Here is a 26917-nt window from a genome sequence, read left to right on the forward strand (position 1 = left end):
AGCAGAATTTGCTTTATCGGACTGCATTGAACCGCTATGCCTGGAAAGAGGCCACAGGGTGGGCCGAAAAGGAGAACACCCAAATCGCACAAGATTGGTCATACTCAAAGTGCACAACTTTATTCACAAAACTGAAATCCTCCGAGGAGCCAAGCTAAAGAGAGACCAGTTGAAGTAAGAGGGAGTACCAGTGAGGATTTTTCAAGACTTTTCGAGAGCACTTCAAAAGAAAAGGAGAGCTTTCACCCCAATTTGCGCAAGCCTAGCAGCAGCACAGAAGCGATTTACTTTGATATACCCTGCTACACTAAAAATACTATATGAAGGCACCTGGCATGCTTTTGGGACAGTGTTGGCAGCTCAAAATTTTATAAAGGACAAGCAAATAGTCACCTGAATAGCTCAGATAAGTAACCTCCTAATTGATTTGTGAAGATGTATGCGAGTGTGGGGAATGTTCCATAGAACAAATCAGATTTCTAGCGAGGATGATTTATAGGGAATTGTTAAACATATGTCATATATAGGTTAGAAGCGGTGGTCATGGGGGGGGGGGAGCCCTACATCTTTGGGATCGGTATCTTTGTCTCTGTTGAGAGAGAAAAAGACGAGGGAGAAGAAGGAGGGGGGGAGAGGGGGAGGACCTTGGCTCAAGGGAAGATCAGAGGAGTGGGTTTATAGACAGTGGCGGGTGATAAGCAGAAAGGGAACCATGAGCAGGGGTGTTAAATTTAACAGGAGGAAAGTAGACATTAAGCTACTGGGTGGGGCTGGACGCCTGATAGGTCGGATAGGAATATGGCAGAATAATAAAGTAGATATAAAATGTAGTGAGTAATCAAAAAATAAAAAATACGCTTTTTATCATGTGGAACGTAGGGGGTATTGTCACTCCAGTGAAGAGAACCAAAATTTTGACAGCGCTCAAAAGGCATAAAGCAGACATTGCTTGCTTGCAGGAAACCCGCCTATCGGAGGAAAAGCACCGGAAATTACAGAGGATGTGGGTGGGAGAGGTGTTCTCTGCCTCATCAACTGAACGGAAGGGAGGAGTTGCCATTTTAATTAGGAAGAGACTTGCAGCAAAGGCAGAACGGATATCTGGGGAACCCCATGGACGCTATGTAATAATATATTTATGGTTACAAAATAGAGAGTTTTTGTTGGTTAACATATATGGGCCGAACAATTATGATGTGACCTTCTACCAGATGATTAGACAAAAATGCATCCCATATAGCTCGCTTAAATTAATATTAGTGAGGGATTTCAACTTAGTTGCGGACCCTATGATGGTCTGTACGAATCCAAAAATAGCACATAGAGGGGGCCCTGGGCCCGGGTGTTGCCATCACTTATGAAATCACTTAATTTGATAGATGCTTGGCACACACTACACCCAGGGGAGCGAGATTATACACACACCTTCCGAGCGCATGGCACCTCTTCCCGTTTGGATTACATCTTCTTAGATATTAGAGCTTTTCCCTGGATATCAGATGCACACATGGGCCTGGAAGAGATCTCAAATCATTCACTGATGTGGATGGATTTAGAGGCACCAGAGTTCTATCGGGCCCAGGCGGGGTGGAGATTCCCAGCATACCTCCATCACAACACTGATTTTAGAGATTATTTGGGGAAGAAATGGGAGGAGTTTCAACAGCATAATGATGTGCACAGGTCACAATCAGTCCTTTACTGGTCAACGGCGAAAGCGGTGCTGAGGGGAGAGGTTATAGCGTATATGAGCATGAGACATAAAAAACACTCAGCAGCCATATTACATCTACAATCACAACTATGGAAAGCAAAGACCAGATTTAACTATACCCCCAATGCAGGTAATAGAGAAAATTTGGCAGTGATACAAGCCACAACACTTTACTCCATGAAAGAGCAACCCGCTCCACCTTCTATAACAAATATAAACTGGCACGATTTGAAGACCGTACAGGGCCAATGTTAATACGCTTAGTGAAATCTTGGGGACCACGAAGAGTGATAACAGCAATAAGAGATTAGAGGTGCAGTACACACCATAAAAGTGAAGAAATAGCGCAGATATTTACAAAATGTTTTGCTAAATTATATGACTCCCGCAAGCCGATAGAGTCTCTGCAGTTGCAGACATACCTTACTAAAGTAGGGATGCCGCAATTGACCACCCTGGAAAAACAAGAATTGATGAAACCCATAGAAGGGAAAGAATTACAAGAGGTTATTCATCAGCTAGCCCCATTTTCTGCACCAGGACCAGACGGATTTACTGGAGAATTGTATAGAATGCTTTCTTATGCCCTTTTAGAACCACTGATAGGGTTCTGCGAGCAGGTGGTGTGGGATGGACAGTTCCCACTGCACTCTAATTTAGCCTTGATTACTCTGTTACCAAAACTGGGGAAGCCATCAGATCAGGCAAACTCATATCGGCCCATATCACTTCTAAACATAGATCTCAAGATAATGGCGAAAATTCTGGCAAACCGCTTAGCCCCCATATTGCCACGATTAATAGGGGAAGAACAAACAGGATTTATACAGGAGCACCAGTCAGTGAGGAATATACAACGGCTTTTGTTATGATAGCCCATTGTCAAAAGATCAAAGCCCCAGCAGTACTATATAATTTAGATGCAGAAAAAGCATTCGATACTGTGGGCTGGGACTATTTATTTAATACCTTGCACTTTATGGGATTCCAAGGTTGGTATTATGAGGCCATCCAAAGTCTGTGTAACAGTCCAACAGCCTCGATTTTGATTAATGGGGTACAAGCGGATCCCTTTAAGATAGGCAAGGCACTCGACAAAATTGCCCACTCTCGCCGCTTTTATTTGCAACAAGTAAAAAAAGCCCGTTTCTGTATGTTCTGAAACGGGCGGTAGCAAGGTTTTCCTCGGAGGGTGTATGTTTGAGAGAGTGTGTGTGAGAGTGACTGTGTGAGAGAGAGAGTGAATGTTCGAGTGTGTCTGTGACTGAGAGAGATTGAGACTGGGTACGAGTGTGTGTGTGAGAATGAGAGTGTGTGCCAGGGTCCCCCCTCCCAGTTCCAGGGTCCTTCCTCCCTCCGAGTTTCAGGGTCTCCCTCCCTCCGATTTTTAGGGTCTCCCCCCCTCCCTCCCTCCCAGTTTCAGGGTCTCCCGTCCTCCCAGTTTCAGGGTCTCTCTCTCTGTCTCCCTCCCACCCAGTTTCAGGGTCTCTCTCTGTCTCCCTCCCACCCAGTTCCCCGAGTTTCAGGGTCTCCCTCCCAGTTCCAGGGTCGTCGTCCCTCCCTTCCTCCCTCTCTCCCTCCCATCCAGTGCCAGCCCCCCTCCTTCCGAATGTTAGAAGTCTCACTTACCCAGTCGGGGTTACGGTGGACTGCGGCAGCAGCAGTAAACGGCCTGCAGGCTCGGCCCATCTGTCTCTCTCAACTCTGGTCCTGCCCTCATTTCCTGTTTCCGCAAGGGCGGGACCAGAGCTGAGAGAGAAAGACGGGCCGAGCCTGCAGGCCGTTTACCGCTGCTGCTGCCGTCCTTCGTAACCCTGACTGGGTAAGTGAGACTTCTAAAATTCAGAAGGAGGGGGGCTGGCAGTGGACGGGAGGAAGGGAGGGAGTCAAGGAGTCTCAGGCCTTTTCGGTTTCAGTTGCTGTGTTTCTTTCCTGTCAAATTTGCGCGTGCCAGTTTGTGGTTGGGGAGGGCGGGGGGGGGGGGTTGGATCAGCTGTGAGGGCGGGCGTTCAGCGACTGAGAGAGGGGCAGTGGCGTGAGAGGCGAGAGGAGCGGCTGCAGAGCCGACAGCCAGCTGTGAGTGACGTCAGCCTGGCTACGGAGCCTAGCTCAGTAACGCTGAAGGAGCCACAGGCACAGGCAGACACAGTAGAACGTTAGTGGTGAGAATTATTATATAGGACAGTGCTTTTTTTGTGCTGGTATGCAATGGTACGGTGTACCGGCACCTTTGTTTTGCCCCCCCCCCCCCCCCCCGGCAAGTCCTGCATTTAGTCTCCCGCGAAGTCGCGAAACACGCAGCGCCAGCTCTCATTTCCGGCCACTGTTGCTTCTTCTGTTGAGCAGCAGTGGCCGCTACAAAAAGGAAAAGATCAAAAATGTTTTTAAACCTGAAACACGGCACCGTAGACAGCCATCAGGCATTGGCTGTCGGCTCTGCAGCCGCTCCTCTCGCCTCCACGTCACTGCCCCTGGAGTAAGACCCCGGAGGAGCGCAGCGACACAGGCAAGAGGAGGAGCGGCTGCAGTGCCGACAGCCAATGCCTGATGGCTGTCTGCGGTGCCGCGTTTCAGGTTTAAAAACAGTTTTGATCTTTTTCTTTTTGTAGCGGCCGCTGCTGCTCAACAGGAGAAGCAGCAGTGACCGGAAATGGGGAGCTGACGGCGCCGCGTGCTTCGCGGGAGACTTGGAAGGCAGACGTAGGTAGGTGGGCGGGCAGGCGGGCCTGGATGGAAAGAAGGGGATAGAGAGAAAGACACTGATGGAAGAATCGGGAGAGGGGGTAGACAGAAGGATGGGGAGAGAAAGAGGGAAAACAGATGGAAGGATGGGGAGAGAAAGAGGGGAAAACAGATGGAAGGATGGGGAGAGAAAGAGGGAAAACAGATGGAAGGATGGGGAGAGAAAGAGGGGAAAACGGAAGAATGGGGAGAGAAAGAGGGGAAAACAGATGGAAGGATGGAGAGAGAGAGGGAAAAACAGATGGAAGGATGGGGAGAGAAAGAGGGAAAAACAGATGGAAGGATGGGGTGAGAAAGGGAAAAACAGATGGAAGGATGGGGAGAGAAAGAGGGGAAACAGATGGAAGGATGGGGAGAGAAAGAGGGAAAACAGATGGAAGGATGGGGAGAGAAAGAGGGGAAAACGGAAGAATGGGGAGAGAAAGAGGGGAAAACAGATGGAAGGATGGAGAGAGAGAGGGAAAAACAGATGGAAGGATGGGGAGAGAAAGAGGGAAAAACAGATGGAAGGATGGGGAGAGAAAGGGAAAAACAGATGGAAGGATGGGGGAGAGAGAGGGAAAACAGATGGAAGGATGGGGAGAGAAACAGAATACAGATGGAAGGTTGGGGAAAGAAAGGGAAAACAGATGGATGGGGAGAGAAAGACACTGGATGGAAGGTTGGGGAGAGAAAGGGGGAGATGAATGGATGCTGAGAGAAAGGGGAGAGACTGGAAGGATGTGGAGAGAGAAGGGACACAACAGAAAAGGGTAGAGAGAGAGACACTGGATAGAAGGAGGGGGAGAGAGACATTAGATGGAAGGAGAGTGGGTATATGGGTGGAAGGATGGGGAGAGAAAGAGGGAAGACGCTGGATGGAAGGGTAGGGAGTAAGAGGAGACAATGGATGGAAGAATGCAGAAAGAAATAGGGGAGACACTAGAAGGATGGGGGGAGAGGAGAGCTGCTGGATGGAAAAGGGGAGTAGAGAAAGACTGGAGAATAAGAGGAAGGGGCATGGGGAGAACAAGGGTGAGAAAAAGATGAAAAGCCATAGGTAGATGAAGGAAATTAAAGAATGGATAGTAAGAATGAATTAAATCTGGACAGAGAGAGAGGCTGAAAAATACTGAAGAAAGCAAAGAAAAAGGAGAGAAAAATGACAAATGGCGCAGAAGAGTTAAGCAAAAACGAAGGAAAGCAGATTCAGAGACTGGGACCAATATGGAAAGAAAATCAAAGTCACCAGACAACAAAGGTAGAAAAAATCATTTTCATTTTAGTGTTTGAAATATGTCCAATCTGAGAACTTACATCTGCTGTCTTATTTTGCACTGGGTATACTGGAGCTGTAACAGCTTACAGAAATTATCTCTAATGAAAAAATCACGTTATTTTTTTCTCCTATACTAGTATAATATTTTTAATGATGTCTGTTTATATGCGCCATAGCTGGTATAAAGGGTGTGGCTATCATAGGGGTGGAGCCATATGTGGTGACCCCGCCCATAATGAGTACCAGCACCTTTTTTTCTACAAAAAAAGGACTGATATAGGATATCGATGGAGCCCCTTCTGCGAGCGATTAAAGTAAGGGAAAATATCACTGGAGTGACAATGGGAGGAGAGAGCGTCAAAGCCCTAGCATTTGCAGAAGACTTAGTAGTAATTACACAGGCAGGGCCGCCGAGAGACTGGGCCAGGCCCGGGACAAGGCCGCCCCCGGGGCCCCCCCACCCGAGGTCGCCGGGCCTCCCTCCACCGGGCCCTCTCTCCACCCCCAGGCCCTCTGCACTGACCTTAAGCGCAGCAAACAGTGTCAGACCACTCCTTCCTTCTGTGTCCCACCCTCGCGGACGTTACATCAGGTGAGGGCGGGACATGGAAGGAAAGAGTGGTCTGCCACTGCTTGCTGTGCTTTCGAAGGTGAGGCGCTTAAATTCAATGTCAGGGAGCGACGGTGGCTCTGCCCCCCCCCCCCCCCCCCCGGAGGCCTGGGCCCTGGGAATTTTGTCCCCCCTGTCCCCCCCTCTCGGCGGCTTTGTACACAGGATCCCAAGGATTCATTTAAGGGTCTATTAAGGCTATTGACTGAGTTTGGAGAATTCTCGGGATTCACTTTAACTCTGCAAAAGTCACAGGCATTGGAGGTGCAGAAAGGGGAGGAAGATTCATGGATGCAGCAGTTTGCACTGACATGGGCGGATGAGAGTGTGCATTATTTGGGAGTAACCATACCAAGAGATTTAGCTCAATTATACGCAAGTAATGTAGCAAAACTACTTGAGGATTCATGCCAAAAGCTGAAACTGTGGAGAGAATATCCCCTGTCGTTGCTGGGTCGTATAACACTATGCAACATGATCCTGATGCCAAAATGGATGTACACATTTCAATCGTTGCCTTTATACTTAAAGAATAAGGACGAACAAAAACTGAATAGATACATACAAAAGTTTCTGTGGCAAGGGAAAAGATCTAGACTGCCATTACAAACACTACAGATACCGGCAGAGTATGGCGTTCTAGGCCTGTTAAGCATTCGTCAGCTAACAGTGGCAAGCGGAATGCGGCACATTACAGATTGGTACAGAGGGAAAGACTACTTTTCAGCCACAAGCCTTGAGTTGAATTTGACAGAGCGGATACATTTTAGTTGCCTGCTGCATACTAGATGAGGAGATATTCCACCAATATTGAGAGCTACTTCTATACTACCAACAGCCAAAGCCGTGTGGCACTGGATGTGCAAACACCATAAGTTTTCAGCAAAGACTACTCCGTTTCTGGCGATATGCAATAATCCGGCGTTCCCTCCGGGGACCCTACACAGTACTTTTCGAAGATGGAAAGACCAGGGAATCACTTACCTAATACATGTACTGACAGCGGAAGGGAAACTACGACTCTTTGAGCAGCTGCAAAAAGAATTTGGACTCCAGGAGATAGACTGCTTCCATTACTTCCAACTGCAACACTATATAGCAAGCCTCCCTAAAGAGGATCTGACAGAATATATACAGGAGGAGTTATTTTCAGCATATTCTTTGGAAGCGCAGCAGAAAGTGTCATTATCTTCCCATGCTAAGGTGTGGACGGAAGACTTGGGAACCTTGGTATCCAGTGATTTGTTTCGAACCCATATACTAACAATGAGGAAAACCACTACATTTCTCACATACTGGGAGATACAATATAAGTTTGCGCTGTGAGTATACATCCCCCCAAGGAGAGCCTTCTATATGGGCGCCTCGTCAGATGGAGCATGCGGACGCTGTGGCGAACAGGGAGCGTCTCTGGGCCATATGTTTTGGCGATGCCCAAGGATAATACACTTCTGGAACTCCTTACTATCTATGGTGTCTCAAATGTGGGAAACGGGATGGCATTATGAGGCAAGGTTACTGTTTGCTCAGCCCACGTTGAGTAACCCACGTCCAGTGGGATACCGGGACTTTGTGATGAGATCAATAATCATAGCCAAGAAAGTGATCCTGGTACAATGGATGTCAAAAAAAGCTCCAATGATCCAGCAATGGAGAAGTCAAAAGGCTCCAGGGGAGATCCGGAAAATTATAGACCGGTGAGTCTGACGTCAGTGCCGGGGAAAATGGTAGAGGCTATTATTAAAAACAAAATTACAGAGCACATCCGAGGACATGGATTACTGAGACCGAGTCAGCACGGCTTTTGTGTGGGGAAATCTTGCCTGACCAATTTACTTCAATTCTTTGAAGGAGTAAACAAATATGTGGACAAAGGGGAACCGGTTGATATTGTGTATCTGGATTTTCAAAAGGCGTTTGACAAGGTACCTCATGAAAGGCTACAGAGGAAATTGGAGGGTCATGGGATAGGAGGAAATGTCCTATTGTGGATTAAATACTGGTTGAAGGATAGGAAACAGAGAGTGGGGTTAAATGGTCAGTATTCACAATGGAGAAGGGTAGTTAGTGGGGTTCCTCAGGGGTCTTTGCTAGGACCGCTGCTTTTTAATATATTTATAAATGATTTAGAGATGGGAGTAACTAGCGAGGTAATTAAATTTGCTGATGACACAATGTTATTCAAAGTTAAATCGCGACAGGATTGTGAAAAATTACAAGAGGACCTTACGAGACTGGGAGACTGGGCGTCTAAATGGCAGATGACGTTTAATGTGAGCAAGTGCAAGGTGATGCATGTGGGAAAAAAGAACCCGAATTATAGCTACGTCATGCAAAGTTCCACGTTAGGAGTTATGGACCAAGAAAGGGATCTGGGTGTCGTCATCGTCGATAATACACTGAAACCTTCTCAGTGTGCTGCTGCGACTAGGAAAGCGAATAGAATGTTGGGTATTATTAGGAAAGGTATGGAAAACAGGTGTGAGGATGTTATAATGCCGTTATATCCTCCATGGTGCGACCGCACCTTGAATATTGTGTTCAATTCTGGTCGCCGCATCTCAAAAAAGATATAGTAGAATTGGAAAAGGTGCAGCGAAGGGCAACTAAAATGATAGCGGGGATGGGACGACTTCCCTATGAAGAAAGATTAAGGAGGCTAGGGCTATTCAGCTTGGAGAAGAGACAGCTGAGGGGAGACATGATAGAGGTATATAAAATAATGAGTGGAGTGGAACAGGTGGATGTGAAGCATTTGTTCACGCTTTCCAAAAATACTAGGACTAGGGGGCATGCGATGAAACTACAGTGTAGTAAATTTAAAACAAATTGGAGAAAATTTTTCTTCACCCAACGTATAATTAAACTCTGGAATTCGTTGTCGGAGAAAGTGGTGAAGGCGGTTAGCTTAGCAGAGTTTAAAAAGGGGTTGGACAGTTTCCTAAAGGACAAGTCCATAAACTGCTACTAAATGGACTTGGGAAAAATCCACAATTCCAGGAATAACATGTATAGAATGTGTGTACGTTTGGGAAGCTTGCCAGGTGCCCTTGGCCTGGATTGGCCGCTGTCGTGGACAGGATGCTGGGCTCGATGGACCCTTGGTCTTTTCCCAGTATGGCATTACTTATGTAATGGAACGATTAGAGGCGACCTCAGCACCATTGGCAGCAGAGAGAGCATTTGAACGCAGGTGGGCTCCCTTTTGGAGAACACTGACTCCAGCAGCACGAAGTAGACTACTTAATATCTAATATTGTTGGACATTTAGAGATACACAATAAAGAATTGAGATCAACCTTGAGGCAAGGGGGGGAGGGGAGTAGAAGGGTAGCTTAAAACAATGTTAATAGAAAAGTTTGTTTGCTGAGATGTAAATTTTATGACTTTAACATTGTAAGTTTGGAGAGATGATGATCTTCAGCAATAAAGATAATTTAAACAAATTTTCTGTGGGTAGATAAACGTGGAGGTAATGTAATAAAGAGTTTTCCATGTGTAAAGCCTATTTTACATGCAGAAAAGGGTTATGCTAAGATTGTATGATTGACTGCAAATACACCTAAAAAGTAGTGTGCCTACCTCTAAGCAATTTATGCCTAGGCAGTCCTGGGAAACCAAAAATATAAACAAAAAATCCCCTTCCTCTCTGATAGCCTAATATATAACACCAAATCATAACCAGGAGAATGTACCCAACTGCATAGAGCAGGCGTACCCTCAGAAAAAAAAAAAATGTAAGCACCCACGTGGTATTCTTTCAAGACCACTAACAGGTGAAATATTGCACTTCATTCATTGGGTCGCTCGCTCCTATTGTGGTGCTTTTGTGCAATAGTGTGCTTTTCTTGTGTGCTAAGTGCAATTGTGCACCCCTTAAATACTAATCGCACAAATGCACTGCCAATAACCAACTCGGCCAGCATAAATCTTCAATCCAAGCAAAGGTATAATGACGATAATAGTAAATATTTTCACTTATTTCATGAGCCCCGCGCTGGTAAACACCAAACGCTAAGGGCTCTGATGTCCAGATCGCTTTTGAGTTATGAAGAAAAGACTGCTCTCCCCTGTGATAATACGCCCGACACCGTAGGTTTCAGAATAACTTTCTTCAGGGACTTGGGTTAGGGCGGTAAAGTCAAGAGAGGACAGCCCTAACCCAAGTCCCTGAGGAAAGTTAATGCTGATTACTTATTTAGGGGCCCTTTTTACTAAGCTGCATTAAGTAGGTAGCATGAGTTTTACTGCATGTTAAACATTAATCCAAGCTTATGCTAACATCTAATGCATGTTAAGCAGCCTACCTTCGAACTATGCACTATTGCACTTAGGCGCCAGTTTATAGAATAGCACATAACTGGAATATTAGCATTTAAATGCATGCATATGTGCACACATGCAAGCATTTATGCTGGTATTCTGCTTATTTATGTACTTTCTTGGCACCTAAGAATTACCCTCCATATGCCTCCTTATCAGTCAGTATCAGTGGAGAATTCTTATTAATAATTGGCATCTTTTTCTCATCTGAACAGATTTGTTCTCAGAGGACAGCTGCTCCTATTACACAGAAAGAAGAGATGACATCAAACCCTTCACAGTAACTATTACTGTTCCTTCATTTGGCATTGTTATTGATCCGCTTGTTTTTTTAGCTTAGTTCACACTGAATGCGCGTCAGAGGCGCTAGTAATTGGCGAGTTATGTGCGTAAATGTTAGGCATTATTCTATAACGTGTGCGCCGCAGTCGCTTAGCATGTAACTGCAAGGGATCATACACATGGGCAGAGCATAGGCGCACAACTTAAACAATACTATTAGTTATGCGCATTGCATAGTGCACTTAGGCGTGCGAACTTACGCCAGCCATTGACCTGTTGTAATTTAATAATTAACTCCTAATTGGCACAAATTGGCACTAATTAGCGGTTACGCATGTAACTACCCTTAGTCGAGATTCTATATAATGAGTGCACAAAATCCTTAGTGTGCAGCTGCACCGGGGCGTGGATCAGGGAGGTGTATGGGTGGATCAGGTACATGCCTAGAACCTGCGTGCATGGGTTATAGAAGACTAGCAGTTATCTAACTCGAACCACTTCAGCGCAAATGTTTACTTCAACCTTTGAGCTGGCGTAAATGCTTATGCCTAAAGTTAGACATGTAAATGCAGTCTTATGCTACTGTTTTATAATGCCAATGCATCCTGGCACCTAACTTTAGGGGACATTTTAAGAATTACTCCCTTAGGTTACAATGTCAGCTTCCTCTGTCCTTTGTGTGTGTGTGTGTGTATGTATTTTTTATTGAATTCACAATAATTCTATTATACAACTTCTATGGGGAGGATAATTTTGGGATAGTGCAATATGGTTGCAGGGTATTCTGTATCTGCAGGCTTGCAAGCACATTTTCTAATTGGACATTCTTTGAAGAATTTTCTTTCAAAATCTGTGCCAGCCAGTGCTGGCATAGAGCATTTACCCTACAGATGCAGGATAAGGGGGAAACCAAGCACAGGGGATCTCTTCTACATCCCAAGTTCCAGTCCTTGTGCTTACTTTCTCTAGCTTGCCTCCTATACTGTCCCTTTCACCTGTGGAAAAACTACACTTCTTGGGTGCATAAAGAGAGGCATGACTAGCAGGAAAAAAAGGTGGTGATAGTGCCGTTGTATAAGACTCTGGTGAGTCTTTGGAGTACTGCGTGCAGTTCTGGAGACCGCACCTACGGAAAGATATAAACAGGATGGAGTTGGTCCAGAGGGTGGCTACGAAATTAGTAAGCGGTCTTGAATGCAAAAATTATAGGGACAGGCTTATGAACCTCAACATGTATACGCTGGAAGAGAGGAGGGAGAGAGGAGACATGATAGAAACGTTTAAATATCTCAAGGGCATTTATGTACAGGAAGATGAATGAAGGAGAGCTCTGGAACGAGGGGGCATACGACAAAGTTGAGAGGGAATAGGCTTAGGAGCAACCTGAGGAAGTATTATTTCACAGAAAGGGTGGTGGAGGCGTGGAATGGCCTCCCAGTGGAGGTGGTGGAGTCGAGGACTGTTCCAGAGTTTAAAAAGGCTACTAGTACTACTACCACTATTTAGCATTTCTATAGCGCTACAAAGCGTACGCAGCGCTGCACAAACATAGAAGAAAGACAGTCCCTGCTCAAAGAGCTTACAATCTAGTAGACAAAAAAATAAAGCAAACAAATCAATTAATGTGTAGAGGAAAGAGGAGAGGAGGGTAGGTGGAGGCGAGTGGATACAAGTGGTTACGAGTCAAAAGCAATGTTAAAGAGGTGGGCTTTCAATCTAGTTTTAAAGATGGTCAAGGATGGGGCAAGACGTAGGGGCTCAGGAAGTCTATTCCAGGCGTAGGGCGCAGCAAGACAGAAGGAGCGAAGTCTGGAGTTGGCAGTAGCGGAGAAGGGAACAGATAAGAAGGATTTATCCAGGGAACGGAGTGCACGGGAAGGGGTGTAGGGAAGGACGAGTGTGGAGAGATACTGGGGAGCAGCAGAGTGAGTACATTTATAGGTTAGTAGAAGAAGTTTGAAAAGGATGCGAAAACGGATAGGGAGCCAGTGAAGCGACTTGAGGAGAGTGGTAGTATGAGTAAAGCGTCTGGCGGAAGACGAGATGGGCAGCAGAGTTTTGAACCAACTGGAGGGGAGAGAGGTGACTAAGTGGGAGGCCAGCAAGAAGCAGATTGCAATAGTCCAAACGAGAGGTGACAAGGGTGTGGATGAGGGTTTTGGTAAAGTGCTCAGAAAGAAAGGGGCGGATTTTACGGATGTTGTAAAGAAAGAAACGACAGGTCTTGGCGATCTGCTGGATATGAGTAGAGAAGGAGAGAGAAGAGTCAAAGATAACCCCAAGGTTTCGAGCTGAGGAGACAGGGAGAATGAGAGAGCCATCAACAGAAATAGAAAACGGGGGGAGAGGGGAGGTGGGTTTGGGGGGAAAAATGAGAAGCTCGGTTTTGGTCATGTTTAATTTCAGGTGGCGTTGAGACATCCAGACAGCAATGTCAGACAAGCACGCTGAAACTTTGGTTTGGATGCAAGGTAGAAAGGTAGATTTGGGAGTCATCAGCATAGAGATGGTAGGAAAAGCCATGGGATGAGATTAATGAACCAAGGGAAGAAGTGTGGGTAGAAAAGAGGAGGGGACCAAGAACAGAACCCTGAGGTACGCCGACAGGCAGAGGGATAGAAGTAGAAGAGGATCCACCAGAGTGAACACTAAAGGTGCGGAGGGAGAGGTAGGAAGAGAACCAGGAAAGGACAGAGCCCTGGAATCCAAGTGAGGACAGGGTATCGAGAAGTATGCTGTGATCGACTGTGTCAAAAGCAGCGGAAAGATCAAGAAGAATGAGGATGGAATATTGACCTCTGGATTTAGCCAGTAATAGGTCACTGAAGACTTTAGTAAGCGCAGTTTCGGTTGAGTGGAGAGGGCGAAAACCAGATCTCAGTGCGCCGCTCCCTGCCACTTCGGAGCAGGTGGCAGGGAGCGGCACATCAAAAAACTACAAGCATGGCACCACAGAACCCCCCCCCCCCCGGCACATCAAACATCCCCCTTCCCCCACCCGAAGCGCATCAACCCCCTCGCCACCCGCAGCTGCCACAACGCTGTCCGACCGCTGCTTCTTTTCCTGTTGAGCAGCAGCGACAACTACAAAAAGAAAAGGCGATGGATGTTTTGGGGTCCGGCCCGGGTCATTCACAGGTGCCCGAGTCTTGGGGCACAGTCTGTGCAGCCGCTCGTCCTCTTGCCTCCACGTCACTGCCCCTGGAGTAAGACCCCGAAGGAGCGCAGCGATGTGACTGGCGAGGGGAGGAGCGGCTGCAGAGACTGCGTTTTGACACTCGGGCATTTGCGAATGATTTGGGCTGGGTTTGGAAGCATTTGTCGCTTTTTTTCTTTTTGTAGCGGCCGCTGCTGCTCAACAGGAGAAGCAGCAGTGGCCAGACAGCGTTACCACTGGCATCTGTGGGTGGCGAGGGGGTTTGATGCGCCGGGGGGGAGGGTCGCTGGACATGGGTAGCTGGAAGGGGGAGGGTCCCTGGACATGGGTGGCTGCAGGGGGGGCAGGTGGAGAGGAGTGTCGCTGGACATGGCTGGCTGGAGGTGGGGCAGGGGAGAGTCCTGAGACCAGAGAGGTGGAGTGGGGGTGGGGAGGGGGGCCCTACGAGAGGAGGGGTGGGGGCTCACTCTCACTCACTGTCTCACATACACTCTTTCTGACACACTCCCTGTCTATCACACTCTATCTCTCTGTCACACACACACAGTCTCACACACACAGACACTCTGTCTCTCACACACTCTCTCTCTCACACAAACACACACACACGCTGTAGGAATGGATCCTCAGAAGCTTAGCCAAAATTGGGTGGCGGAGCAGGTGGGGGAAGAGAGGTTGGTGGATGGGAGGCGAGGATAGTGGAGGGCAGACTTATACGGTCTTTGCCAGAGCCGGTGATGGGAGGCGGGACTGGTGGTTGGGAGGCGGGAAATACTGCTGGTCAGACTTGTACTGTCTGTGCCCTGAAAAAGGCAGGTACAAATCAAGGTAAGGTATACACATATGAGTTTATCTTGTTGGACAGACTGGATGGACCATGCAGGTCTTTTTCTGCCGTCATCTACTATGTTACTATGTCTCTGTCTCTCTCTCATTCTCTCTCTGACACACACACTCCATCTCTCACACACACTCTCTTTCAAACATACACACTTCGAGGAAAACCTTGCTAGCGCCCGTTTCATTTGTGTCAGAAACGGGCCTTTTTTTTTACTAGTACAGTATAATTCAAGAACAATAACATGACCAAGACAAACAATCAGGTAGCCGTTAAAACATCAAACCTAGCAAAAAAATACAATAATAGCTCAGTCAGTCAGCACGTTTTACTATAATCAAATTCATAATCCAGCAAGAACACCTGTCTTTTGGGTATCTCTAGTCATCACCATAAATTTGCTGAAACTCCGTTGTCTTCAGTTCCTTCTTAAATGTATTTAAGGTTGTTTGTAACGTCCAGGTGGGTGTCTAACTGTCTACCTAGGCAACAGCGATAATCACACGATATGGTTTGATACAAGAGGTAAAGTGGAGTGCAGACACACAAACCCCAAAGGACTGGATTTCAAACCTGCTGACTTCAGTAGAATGGGAGAACACCTGAAAAAGCTGACAGCATGAGTAAACACAGGAGAAGTGGGAGAATAAGTACATAAGTAATGCCACACTGGGAAAAGACCAAGGGTCCATCGAGCCCAGCATCCTGTCCACGACAGCAGCCAATCCAGGCCAAGGGCACCTGGCAAGCTTCCCAAACATACAAACATTCTATACATGTTATTCCTGGAATTGTGGATTTTTCCCAAGTCCATTTAGTAGCGGTTTATGGACTTGTCCTTTAGGAAACCGTCTAACCCCGTTTTAAACTCTACTAAGCTAACTGCCTTCACCACGTTCTCCGGCAACGAATTCCAGAGTTTAATTATGCGTTGGGTGAAGAAAGATTTTCTCTGAGAACAGTTCTTTATGTAAAAAAAGGTTCACCAGATAAGTGGGTGAAAAAGAATACAACAAGAGGAACACAGACAAGATTACCAGGTAAAACTCAATGAAGCAAAGAGGGGGAAAAAACAGCTAGCAAAAGCACAGGTGGAAGAAAAAACAAAGATGTAAAGAGAGGTGACAAGACTCTTTTCAGATATGTTGGAGAGAGGAGGAAGGCTAGAAATGGAATTGTAAGTCTGAAAGATGCTGAGACCCGCTATGTGGAAAGTAATGAGGAAAAAGCGGATATGCTAAACACATACTTCTGTGTTCACAAAGGAAAATCCTGGAAAAGGAAAACTGCTAGCTCAACTTCTGGAAGAGGTTAAAAACCTTCCTCTTCCCAAAGACTGCTTCTTAACAATCCATCATGACTTCTACTTCCTAGTATCATCCATTTTCTTTTCTTTAATGTTTTTAGTCTCATGCCTTAATCCAATGGTCTCTTAGTCAAGGAGCTTAGTCAAGATCGGGAGGCGGGGCTGGTGGTTGGGAGGCGGGGATAGTGCTGGGCAGACTTATACGGTCTGTGCCAGAGCTGGTGGTGGGAAGCGGGACTGGTGGTTGGGAGGCAGGGATAGTGCTGGGCAGACTTATACGGTCTGTGCCAGAGCTGGTGGTTGGGAGGCGGGGATAGTGGTTGGGAGGCGGGGATAGTGCTGGGCAGACTTATACGGTCTGTGCCCTGAAGAACACAGGTACAAATCAAAGTAGGGTATACACAAAAATTAGCACATATGAGTTATCTTGTTGGGCAGACTGGATGGACTGTGCAGGTCTTTTTCTGCCGTCATCTACTATGTTACTATGTAGTGGGTCAAGAATAGCTTGTGAGGAGAGAAAATCAAGGCAGTGGCGGTGAACAGCACGCTCAAGTAATTTGGAGAGAAAAGGAAGGAGGGAGATGGGTCAGTAATTAGAGGGACAAGTAGGGTCGAGTGAAGGCTTCTTAAGGAGAGGTGTGGCCACAGCATGTTTAAAGGCAGCAGGGACAGTTGCAGTGGAAAGTGAGAGGTTGAGAATGTGACAGATAAAAAAAGGAATAAGAGCAGGAGAGATGGCATTAAGAACGTGGGTGGGAATGGGATCAGAGGAACAGGTGGTACATTTTGAGGAAGAAAGGAGAAGTGTAGTTTCCTCAATAGTAACTTCAGGAAAGGAGGAAAGGGAATGAGGGGAAGGAGAGAGAGGGGAACAGACTAGTGGAGGGAGAGGTGGCGAGGTAGAGAATGCAAGGTTTATCTTTTGAACCTTGTCGTGAAAGAATTCAGCAAGGGTCTGAGGAGATAATGAAGGGGGAGTTGGGGGAGGGGGCACCTTGAGGAGAGAGTTCAATGTGGTGAAGAGAAGTCGAGGGTTAGAGCCAAGAGAGTTAGTCAGTTGGATATAATAATCCTGTTTGGCGCGTAAAAGAGCAGTTTGGAAGGAGGTCAGCATGAACTTAAAGTGTAAGAAATCAGCAAGGGCCTGAGATTTCCGCCCGAGGCGTTCGGCGGAGCGGGTACAGGAACATAGGTAGCGGATATTAGAGGCATGGGATAAGCATGTGGGATCGCTTAGGAACACGAAGAATGAGGGGTTACAGAGAATGGGCAGACTGGATGGGTCATATGGCCTTTATCTGCCGTCATGTTTCTGTGTTTCTATATTTCTATCCTGCCACACATATGCTGGTGCCTTCCCGCCTATGGATCCGGGTCCCTCAGTCCTCATTTTTCCGCAGAGCAGGGAGGACGCATCATCGTTTTCTCCTCTCAGTGCTTTTTTTCTCTGCTTTAACAGTGCCTTCCCATGCGGGTATTTTTGTCCCTTTTGCAATTATTATATCCTTCCTCTTTATAAGCAAGTCATTCTGCTTCCACAGAGGAGAGGCCCAAGCCAGTGTTTGCCCAAAAAAAGAAAGAGACAATAAAGGTAATCTTGACTAGATCTGAAGGAAAGCTAGAGGGCTGTACTTCAAAGTTCATCTAACACTGGTTAATAAATCCTCGACATGCCTTGGGGTTCCCATGAGGCTGACACACCATGTAAGCCGGAGGTGGCACCACTGAAGCGGATCCTGGAGGTGAGTTCAAACCTGGAGGACCTGCGGTTTGCATTGCTGCCAGCTGAGCACAAACCCCCTGAAGGGTTTCCGTAATCTTCCAAAGTTGAGTCTGTTGCTGCTGGACCTCTTGGGCGAGGTCCTGGAGATACTACAGCTGGTCCATTCGGCTGGTCAGGTTCTGAACAGAATCAGGCACTTGCTGAAGCTGGAGGGCTAGCTGCTGGAACAGCTGCAAGGTGGGTGACTCGCCCTAGCTCATGTCCTTTGCAGTTTATCACGACCCAGGGTGAGTTCTTGGGTTGCAGCTGAGTTGACGCTGCCTAGCCAACCCAAGGGCTGGCTAGACCCCAACTGGTGGCAGGCAACACACCTGTGCAAGGCTGGAGCTTGGACTCAGGGCTGGAGCAAGGCAGGAAGCAGGGCAAGAACAAGGCTGGAACACTGGCTGGGACGCTTACGATTCTTTTCATATTGCGTCCAGACTCTCTGCCATGGGTAGTAGTGTAGCCAGGAACTTTTTACAGGGGGTGCATCTCCCCCCATGTCACTGTGCTGCTCCCCCTATCAGTCCCCTCCACCACTGCCAGTCCCACCCCATCTTAAAATCCTCTCAGTGTCTTCAGCTGGCAGCGTCACTGATAGGTTGCCTGTGGCTGGCTCTGGAACTTCCTCCCTGCCATCCTGGTGGTTCAGGGAGGAAGTTCTGGAGCAGGCCACAGGCAGCCTATGAGTGTCACTGCCAGGTAAAGATGCCAAGAAAATGTTAAGGGGGGGGGGGCGGGTCTGACGAGTTGCATATGCCACAACGTACCTACCCTAAATACATCACTGGCCATGGGTGTGAGGATGCACAGACTTTCAGGGCTGTGTGTCTGACCTGGAACCAGCAGATCAGTTGGTGGCTATACCTTGCTGAGGAGACAGTCTTTGGGGACAAGAGGTCACTGACCTCATAAAGAAACATACTCATACCATCCAGACCCTATCTCAGCAACCTCCAGCTGCTGCCTCACCTTTATCTACAAGGTTTTTGAATGAGTCTAGGTGGCGACCCAACTACTCTCAAAGGCGTAGGTTTCCACTGCCTTCTTGCTCTGCCCAGAACCTCCAGGCCCAGCGTTCTCAACCTCGGAAGTCCCACGTGACTCCCCAGTCTAAGCAAGGGGCAAGCTTTTGATTGGTCCAGAAGAGCATAGCCGCACTCAAGTAACTGTCACAGACGGCCTACCAGTAGAGGAGAGGCTGAATTTTTTCCAACACAGGTGACCCCCTTGTGACCTCCGACCAAGCAGGTTCTTCAAATATTCCGTCTTGGTTATGCCCTTGGTTCATCAGCTCTCAGCACAAGCAGGTAATTGTAGAGGAAATCTCCGCCCTTCTACAGACCAATGCAGTCAAACCCATGCTGCCAGGGGAAGAAGGAAAGGGTTTCTCTTCCAGGTACTTTTGTGCCCAAGAGAATGGGAGGATTTTGTCTTATCCTAGACCTAAGGACCCTGAACAAATTCATGGTCAAAGAAAAGTTCAGGATGATTTTCCTGGGCACCCTTCTCCGCATAATTCAGGAAAAAGATTGGCTATGCTCTTTGGACTTGAAGCAAATTTTATCAACTAATCTCCATAGTCTTTTCCACTTAGTTTTAAAAAACTTTGTACCACAGCATTAACAGAATCTAACAGGCACTGCAGGATCTAGTTTAGTATTAAGGGGGAATAAAAAGAGAGAGAGGGAAAAGCAAGCAGGACCTAGTTTAATATTAAGGGGGGAATAAAAAGAGAGAGAGAGAGAGAAAAGCAGGCATCATTAACTAGTTGCCATAGTGTACAAACCCTTTTCCCATAGTTTTAAACTGAAATTTTCTCTAGAAATAGGCATTTTCCCCATAGTTTTAAACTACTACTACTACAAATCATTTCTATAGCGCTACCAGTCGTACGCAGCGCTTCACAGTTGAACATGAAGAAAAGACAGTCCCTGCTCAAAAGAGCTTACAATCTAAATCAGGACAGACAGACAGGACAATTAAGGAATAAGGGTAGGACAGACAGAGAGGACACATAAGGAAAAGGGACTATTGAAGAGAGGAAGACAAGATAAAGGTTATGAGCAGGTGACAAGTTAGGAATTAAAAGCAGCATCAAACAGGTAGGCGTTTAGCCTGGATTTGAAGGCGGCCAGGGATGGAGCTTGACATAATGGCTCAGGAAGTCTGTTCCAGGCGTAAGGTGCGGCGAGATAACAGGAACGGAGTCTGGAGTTAGCGATGGAGGAGAAGGTTGCAAATAGGAGAGATTTGCCTAGTGAATGGAGTTCCTGGGAAGGAGTGTAGGGAGAGATGAGGGTGGAGAGGTAGTGAGGGGCAGCAGAGTGAATGCACTTATAGGTTAATAAGAGGAGCTTGAACTGTATATGGAAACGGATAGGGAGCAGTGAAGTGACTTCAGAAGAGGGCTGATAATGGGCATAGCGACTTTGGCGAAATATTAATTGTGCAGCAGAATTTTGAACAGATTGAAGAGGAGAGAGATGGCTGAGTGGAAGACCTGTGAGAAGCAAGTTGCAGTAGTCCAAGCGAGAGATGATGAGAGTGTGGATGAGGGTTCTGGTAGCGAGCTCAGAAAGGAGAGGGCGAATTTTGGCGATATTATAGAGGAAGAAACAACAGGTTTTAGCAATCTGTTGAATATGTGCAGAGAAGGAGAGGGAGGAGTCGAAGATGACCCCAAGGTTACGAGCAGATGAGACAGGAAGAATGAGCGTGTTGTCGACAGAAATAGAGAGTGAGGGAAGGGGAGAGGTTGGTTTAGGTGGGAAGATAAATACATAAGTACATAAATAATGCCACACTGGGAAAGACCAAGGGTCCATCGAGCCCAGCATCCTGTCCACGACAGCGGCCAATCCAGGCCAAGGGCACCTTGCAAACTTCCCAAACGTACAAACATTCTATACATGTTATTCTCTGAGGACAAGCAGGCTGCTTGTTCTCATGACTGGGTTGACGTCCACGGCAGCCCCCTCCAGCCGGAGCAAAAATCTCGCGGGAGGTCCTGCACGCAGGGCACACCCACCGCGCATGCGCGGCCATCTTCCTGCCCGTGCGTGACTGTTCCCGCTCAGTTTTTTGCTTTCCACGCTGGAGAGAGACGCGTCTTTGTCCCTCTCCTAGTCAGCCCCGGAAAACCGGTTTGCGGCCTAGTCCGCGCTTTATTTCTTTTTTCTTTTTATTTTCTTGTTGTTAAAAAAAAAAAAAAAAGAAGTTTCTGTTCCCCTCGTTGTGTTAAGTCGCGGGGTCGCCTCTTCGCGGCCGCAGTCGTTTCTTTTTTTCTGGTGTGCTTCTCACCGCCACCATCGACGATTTTGATTTCGCCGACGCGATTTTTCCGTCGTTGTCCTCGAAGGTCCCGAGCGGATTCAAAAAGTGTGGTCAGTGCGGCCGGCAGATCTCGCAGACCGATACTCACGCTTGGTGCCTCCAGTGCCTCAGCCCAGATCATAATTCCAAGGCGTGCACCTTGTGTCTCGGCTTACGGAAGCGGACGCAGGTGGCGAGGCAAGTTCTTCAGGACCGTCTTTTTGGAACTTGCGCCGGCCCATCGACGTTGACCTCGACGGCATCGGTGTCGACGGCCGGGTCTTCGTTACCGGTACTGATGTCGACAGCGTCGGCGCCGACTATGGCATCGACCCCAGGAGCACAGGTTCCCTTGGCCCGACGACCTGCCAGCGACGGCGGTGGTGAGCGGCCACGTGGGCAGTCCGCCCCGGCCACTCCCGCTGCTCAGGGCCATCGGGACCGAACCCTGTCGGATCCGATACCTCAAGCCCATGGAGACTCCACCACCTCCTCATCTATGCCGCGGAGCGCCAATGACGTGGATCGGAAGAAAGCTGCCAAGAGACACCGTCATCGGTCGCCCACAGCGCACGGGACTGGCAGCTCCGGGACATCGAGAGAAGACTCGACCCCCCAGGAAACGGCAGTGCCGGGAGGAGTGCTCCCCGTCTGTCGAAGAGGTGTCGATGCGCAGGTCGTCGGGTACCTCGGTACCGTCTCCTGGACCCGGGCAGCTTCCAGCACCGACGCCCACACCGGCCCCCCTGCCTTTCCCGACAGCGGGCCTAGACGAGTGCCTCCGAGCCATCCTTCCGGGGATCCTGGAAGGGCTCATGCGCCAGGCCTTGCCGGCACCAGGGGTGCTTGCGCCCTCGGTGCCATTGATGGAGGCTCTGGTCCGGTGATGAAGTCTTCGACGCGGTATCGATTGCCACTCAGGTGGAATCCCCGTTGATGTCGATGGAGGGTGCTTCGTCCCCGCCAGCGCGGAAGTCCACCTCTCGACGCCATCATCGAGGACAGGGTTCCTCGCGGTTGAGACGGGCCCGGTTGCGGTCTGAGCTGAAAGAGCTCATGTCCGACACTGAGGAGGAGGCCTCGTGGGGGGAGGAGGAGGACCCCAGATATTTCTCCTCCGAGGAGTCTGTGGGCCTTCCCTCCGACCCCACACCTTCACCGGAGAGGAAGCTCTCGCCTCCTGAGAGCCTCTCCTTTGCCTCTTTTGTGCGGGACATGTCTATCAGCATTCCCTTCCCAGTGGTTACTGTGGATGAGCCGAGGGCGGAGATGCTCAAAGTCCTCGACTATCCATCACCACCTAGAGAGTCTACCACGGTACCATTGCACAATGTCCTCAAAGAGACACTGCTTTGGAACTGGTTGAAGCCATTATCTAATCCCACCATTCCCAAAAAAGCGGAGTCCCAATACAGAATCAACTCAGACCCGGGGTTGATGCGGCCTCAATTGCCTCATGACTCAGCGGTCGTGGACTCTACTCTCAAGAGAGCACGGAGTTCGAGGGATACCGCCTCGGCGCCCCCTGGGTGGGAGTCTCGCACTTTGGACTCGTTTGGGAGGAAGGCCTACCAATCCTCCATGCTCGTGACCAGAATACAATCATACCAGCTCTACACGAGCATCCACATACGGAACAATGTGCGGCAACTGGCGGACCTGGTTGACAAGCTCCCCCCGGAGCAGTCCAGGCCTTTTCAGGAGGTGGTCACGCAGCTGAAGGCGTGCAGAAAATTCCTGTCTAGGGGTATCTATGACACCTGTGATGTGGCATCCAGAGCTGCGGCCCAAGGTATAGTGATGCGCAGACTCCTGGCTACGTGCCTCTGACCTGGACAACCGCACCCAGCAGCGGCTGGCGGATGTCCCTTGCCGGGGGATAACATTTTTGGCGAGAAGGTCGAGCAGTTGGTGGACCAACTACACCAGCGGGAAACCGCTCTCGACAAGCTCTCCCACCGGGTGCCTTCAGCATCCACCTCCGCAGGTGGACGTTTTTCCCGGGCCCGGTAGGCTGCACCCTACGCCTACAACAAGCGTAGGTACACCCAGCTGGCCCAAAGGCCTCCTCAGGCTCAGGGACAGTCCCAGCGCGCTTGTTCCCGTCAACAGCGTGCGCCTAAGCAGCCCCCTGTGCCTCCACAGCAAAAGCAGGGGACGAGCTTTTGACTGGATTCATGGGAACATAGCCACTATCAAAGTAGCCGTGCCGGACGGCCTGCCGGTTGGGGGGAGGTTGAAAGTTTTTCACCAAAGGTGGCCTCTTGTAACCTCCGACCAGTGTGTTCTTCTAATAGTGCGGTGCGGATACACCCTGAATTTGGTCTCCACCCCACCAAATTGTCCACCTGGAGCTCAATCCTTCAGCTCCCATCACAAGCAGGTACTTGCAGAGGAACTCTCCGACCTTCTCAGCGCCAATGCGGTCGAGCCCGTACCACCCGGGCAGGAAGGGCAAGGATTCTATTCCAGGTACTTCCTTGTGGAAAAGAAAACAGGGGGGATGTGCCCCATCCTAGACCTGAGAGGCCTGAACAAGTATCTGGTGCGGGAAAAGTTCAGGATGCTTTCCTTGGGCACCCTTCTACCCATGATTCAGAAAGACGATTGGCTATGTTCCCTGGATTTAAAGGACGCTTACACTCACATCCCGATACTGCCAGCTCGCAGACAGTATCTCCGATTCCGTCTGGGGACACGTCACTTTCAGTATTGTGTGCTGCCCTTTGGGCTCGCCTCTGCACCACGGGTGTTCACAAAGTGTCTTGTGGTAGTTGCGGCGTATCTACGCAAGCTGGGGGTGCACGTGTTCCCGTATCTCGACGATTGGCTGGTGAAGAGCACCTCAGAGGCAGGAGCTCTTCGGTCCATGCAGTGTACTATTCAACTTCTGGAGCTGCTGGGGTTTGTGATAAATTAACCGAAGTCCCATCTCCAGTCGGTCCAGTCTCTGGAATTCATAGGAGCTCTGCTGAATTCACGGACGGCTCAGGCCTATCTTCCCGAGGCGAGAGCTCAGAATCTCCTGTCCCTCGCTTCCCAGACCAGAGCGTTTCAGCAGATCACAGCTCGGCAGATGTTGAGACTCCTGGGCCATATGGCCTCTACAGTCCATGTGACTCCCATGGCTCGTCTTCACATGAGATCTGCTCAATGGACCCTAGCTTCCCAGTGGTGCCAAGCCACCAGGAATCTAGAAGATGTCATCCGCCTGTCCATCAGTTGCCGCAATTCGCTGCGCTGGTGGACAATTTGGACCAATTTGACTCCGGGACGTCCATTCCAAATTCCGCAGCCCACAAAAGTGCTGACGACGGATGCATCTCGCCTGGGGTTGGGAGCGCATGTCGATGGGCTCCACACCCAGGGTGTGTGATCCCCCCAGGAACAAGATCTTCAGATCAACCTCCTGGAGCTTCGAGCGGTCTGGAACGCACTGAAGGCCTTCATCGGCTGTCCTGCCAAATTATCCAAATTTGGACAGACAATCAGGTTGCAATGTATTACATCAACAAGCAGGGGGGCACCGGATCTCGCCCTCTGTGTCAGGAAGCCGTCAGGATGTGGCGTTGGGCACGCCAGTTTGGCATGCTTCTCCAAGCCACATACCTGGCAGGCGTAAACAACAGTCTAGCCGACAGGCTGAGCAGATTCATGCAACCGCACGAGTGGTCGCTCCATTCCAGAGTGGTACGCAAGATCTTCCGAGAGTGGGGCACCCCCTCGGTGGACCTTTTCGCCTCCCAGACCAATCACAAGCTGCCTCAGTTCTGTTCCAGACTTCAGGCACACGGCAGACTGGCGTCGGATGACTTTCTCCTCCATTGGGGGAACGGCCTCCTGTATGCATATCCTCCCATACCTTTGGAGGGGAAGACCTTACTGAAGCTCAAGCAAGACCGCGGCACCATGATTCTGATCGTGCCTTTTTCGCCCCGTCAGATCTGGTTCCCTCTTCTTCTGGAGTTGTCCTCCGAAGAACCGTGGAGATTGGAGTGTTTTCCAACTCTCATTTTGCAGAACGACGGAGCGCTTCTGCACCCCAACCTTCAGTCTCTGGCTCTCACGGCCTGGATGTTGAGGGCGTAGATTTTGCTTCACTGGGTCTGTCTGAGGGAGTCTCCTGTGTCTTGCTTGCCTCTAGAAAGGATTCCACTAAAAAGAGTTACCTTTTCAAGTGGAGGAGGTTTGTCGTTTGGTGTGAGAGCAAGGCCCTAGAACCTCGTTCTTGTCCTGCACAGAACCTGCTTGAATACCTTCTACACTTATCAGAGTCTGGTCTCAAGACCAACTCAGTAAGGAATCACCTTAGTGCAATTAGTGCTTACCATTATCGTGTAGAGGGTAAAGCCATCTCTGAAGAGCCTTTAGTCGTTCGATTCATAAGAGGCTTGCTTTTGTCAAAGCCCCCTGTCAAGCCTCCTGCAGTGTCATGGGATCTCAACGTCGTCCTCACCCAGCTGATGAAACCTCCTTTTCAGCCACTGAATTCGTGCCATCTGAAGTACTTGGCCTGGAAGGTCATTTTCTTGGTGGCAGTTACTTCAGCTTGTAGAGTCAGTGAGCTTCGAACCCTGGTAGCCCATGCTCCATATACTAAATTTCATCATAACAGAGTAGTCCTCCGCACTCACCCTAAGTTCCTGCCAAAGGTGGTGTCGCAGTTCCATCTTAACCAGTCAATTGTCTTGCCAACATTCTTTCCCAGACCGCATACCCGCCCTGCTGAACGTCAGTTGCACACATTGGACTGCAAGCGAGCGTTGGCCTTCTATCTGGAGCGGACACAGCCCAACAGACAGTCCGCCCAATTGTTTGTTTCTTTCGACCCCAATAGGAAGGGGGTCGCTGTCGGGAAATGCACCATCTCCAATTGGCTAGCAGATTGCATTTCCTTCACTTATGCCCAGGCTGGGCTGGCTCTTGAGGGTCATGTCACGGCTCATAGTGTTAGAGCCATGGCAGCGTCAGTGGCCCACTTGAAGTCAGCCACTATTGAAGAGATTTGCAAGGATGCGACGTGGTCATCGGTCCACACATTCACATCACATTACTGCCTCCAGCAGGATACCCGACGCGACAGTCGGTTCGGGCAGTCGGTGCTGCAGAATCTGTTTGGGGTTTGAATCCAACTCCACCCTCCAGGACCCGATTTTATTCTGTTCAGGCTACACTCTGTTAGTTGTTTTTCGTAGGTCAATTTCTGTTATGCCCTCGCCGTTGCGAGGTTCAATTGACCTGGGTTCTTGTTTTGAGTGAGTCTGAGAGCTAGGGATATCCCAGTCGTGAGAACAAGCAGCCTGCTTGTCCTCGGAGAAAGCGAATGATACATACTTTTAGCAGGTGTTCTCCGAGGACAGCAGGCTGATTGTTCTCACCTACCCTCCCTCCTCCCCTTTGGAGTTGCATTTTTTTCCTCATTCCTTTGCTTGTCATTCAACTGAGCGGGAACGGTCGCGCACGGGCGGGAAGATGGCCGCGCATGCGCGGTGGGCATGCCCTGCATGCGGGACCTCGCACGAGATTTTTGCTCCGGCTGGAGGGGGCTGCTGTGGACGTCAACCCAGTTGTGAGAACAATCAGCCTGCTGTCCTCGGAGAACAC

General features: G+C 49.0%; 1 protein-coding gene across 1 annotated transcript in view; it reads left to right on the forward strand.

Annotated features, from left to right (window-relative positions):
• LOC115482024 (MATH and LRR domain-containing protein PFE0570w-like) overlaps positions 1 to 26917 on the forward strand; it is a 351267-nt gene that overhangs the window by 240502 nt on the left and 83848 nt on the right. Inside the window, exon 9 of the mRNA XM_030221566.1 lies at positions 10863 to 10927. Coding sequence (XP_030077426.1) covers positions 10863 to 10927 — 65 coding nt within the window. The remainder of the gene's footprint in view (positions 1 to 10862; positions 10928 to 26917) is intronic.

Source organism: Microcaecilia unicolor, chromosome 12 (genome assembly GCF_901765095.1).
Source record: "Microcaecilia unicolor chromosome 12, aMicUni1.1, whole genome shotgun sequence".
NCBI lineage: Eukaryota > Metazoa > Chordata > Amphibia > Gymnophiona > Siphonopidae > Microcaecilia > Microcaecilia unicolor.